We start from the raw sequence: 1,225 nt of genomic DNA, 5'->3' as shown, positions 1-1,225 counted from the left end.
CAACCATCCCGAATTACCGCTGTCGTACTACTTAGGTGTTCTCGGTGTGTTCACTATATATTACTTGTCTGGTTGTTTGTTACTATAAGAACACTTGCTATAATCAACCAAATAAGGCAACCTTGATTCACTAAGCACTGAAACCTAGTTCATCATGCATTCATGATAGAATATGTAAGGGTTAATTGGATAAATGCCACTCGAATTCTGGCGATTCTGAGAAATGCCACTGGAATTTTCAAACTTTGAAAACGCCATTGCAATTTTTGCAAACTTTGAAAAACGCCACTTCAGACATTCAAAAATGCCACTGCAAATGGCATTTTTCAAAGTTTGGAAATTGTAGTGGCGTTTCTCGGAATCGCCAGAATTCGAGTGGCATTTATCAAATCAATATGTAAAGTAGTGTAGTATACCATGTGTTCAGGTATTCATAATGCAAATTTTTCATAATTCAGGCATGCCAGGCCTTAGTGCATATGCTGGATTTTTCGATGTGTCCAAGCCAAAAAAGGGCGACTATCTGTTTATCTCGGCAGCATCAGGCGCCGTCGGACAACTTGTCGGGCAGCTTGCCAAGATCACAGGTTCCTATGTAGTTGGCAGTGCCGGTTCTGATGAGAAGGTATGTACATGCTCTTTTTCTCTTCTCCTCCTGCCGTGCTTTCCCCAGATGATGGATGGTTTTGTTCATACTGATTTTGCCTCACTGCCTTTAGCAACTTCACTGATCCCCCCAAATATCAATATTTTTCATAACATAAGTAATACACCATTTCTCATGGGATAAATTTGCCTTCTCTTCAGGTCAACCTCCTGAAAACAAAGTTTGGATTCGACGATGCCTTCAACTACAAGACGGAACAGGACCTCAACGCCGCACTAAAGAGGTTAATTGCAAGCCCCTTTCGATGCTATACCACTGAACACTTTGGGCCGATTAACCAAGAATAATTGGTGTCATGATGCTTTGCTCTATCAGGTGCTTCCCGGAGGGCATTGACATCTACTTCGACAATGTGGGTGGTGCGATATTAGACGCTGCGCTACTCAACATGAGGCTGCACGGGCGGGTGGCCATGTGCGGGTTGATTTCGCAGTACAACCTGGAGCTGCATGAGGGCGTGCGCAACCTTGCCTGCGTCGTTACCAAGCGCGTCCGCATAGAGGGGTTCATCGTGACGGAGTACTTCGGCACCTACCGCAAGTTCGAAGAGGAGATGGT

General features: G+C 44.6%; 1 protein-coding gene across 1 annotated transcript; it reads left to right on the top strand.

Annotated features, from left to right (window-relative positions):
- Positions 1-7: 7 nt before the first annotated feature.
- LOC123178471 (NADPH-dependent oxidoreductase 2-alkenal reductase-like) lies at positions 8-1,220 on the top strand (the record flags this gene model as incomplete). The annotated part of the gene is made up of 4 exons (XM_044591457.1): positions 8-44; positions 459-625; positions 808-890; positions 983-1,220. Coding segments are annotated over exons 2-4 (486 nt in total), but the record flags the coding sequence as incomplete, so codon positions are not given.
- Positions 1,221-1,225: the final 5 nt, after the last annotated feature.

Source organism: Triticum aestivum, unplaced genomic scaffold (assembly GCF_018294505.1).
Source record: "Triticum aestivum cultivar Chinese Spring unplaced genomic scaffold, IWGSC CS RefSeq v2.1 scaffold308033, whole genome shotgun sequence".
Taxonomy (NCBI): domain Eukaryota; kingdom Viridiplantae; phylum Streptophyta; class Magnoliopsida; order Poales; family Poaceae; genus Triticum; species Triticum aestivum.
The sequence above is the reverse complement of the archived record's forward strand: the minus strand, read 5'-3'. Positions and strand labels throughout refer to the sequence as shown.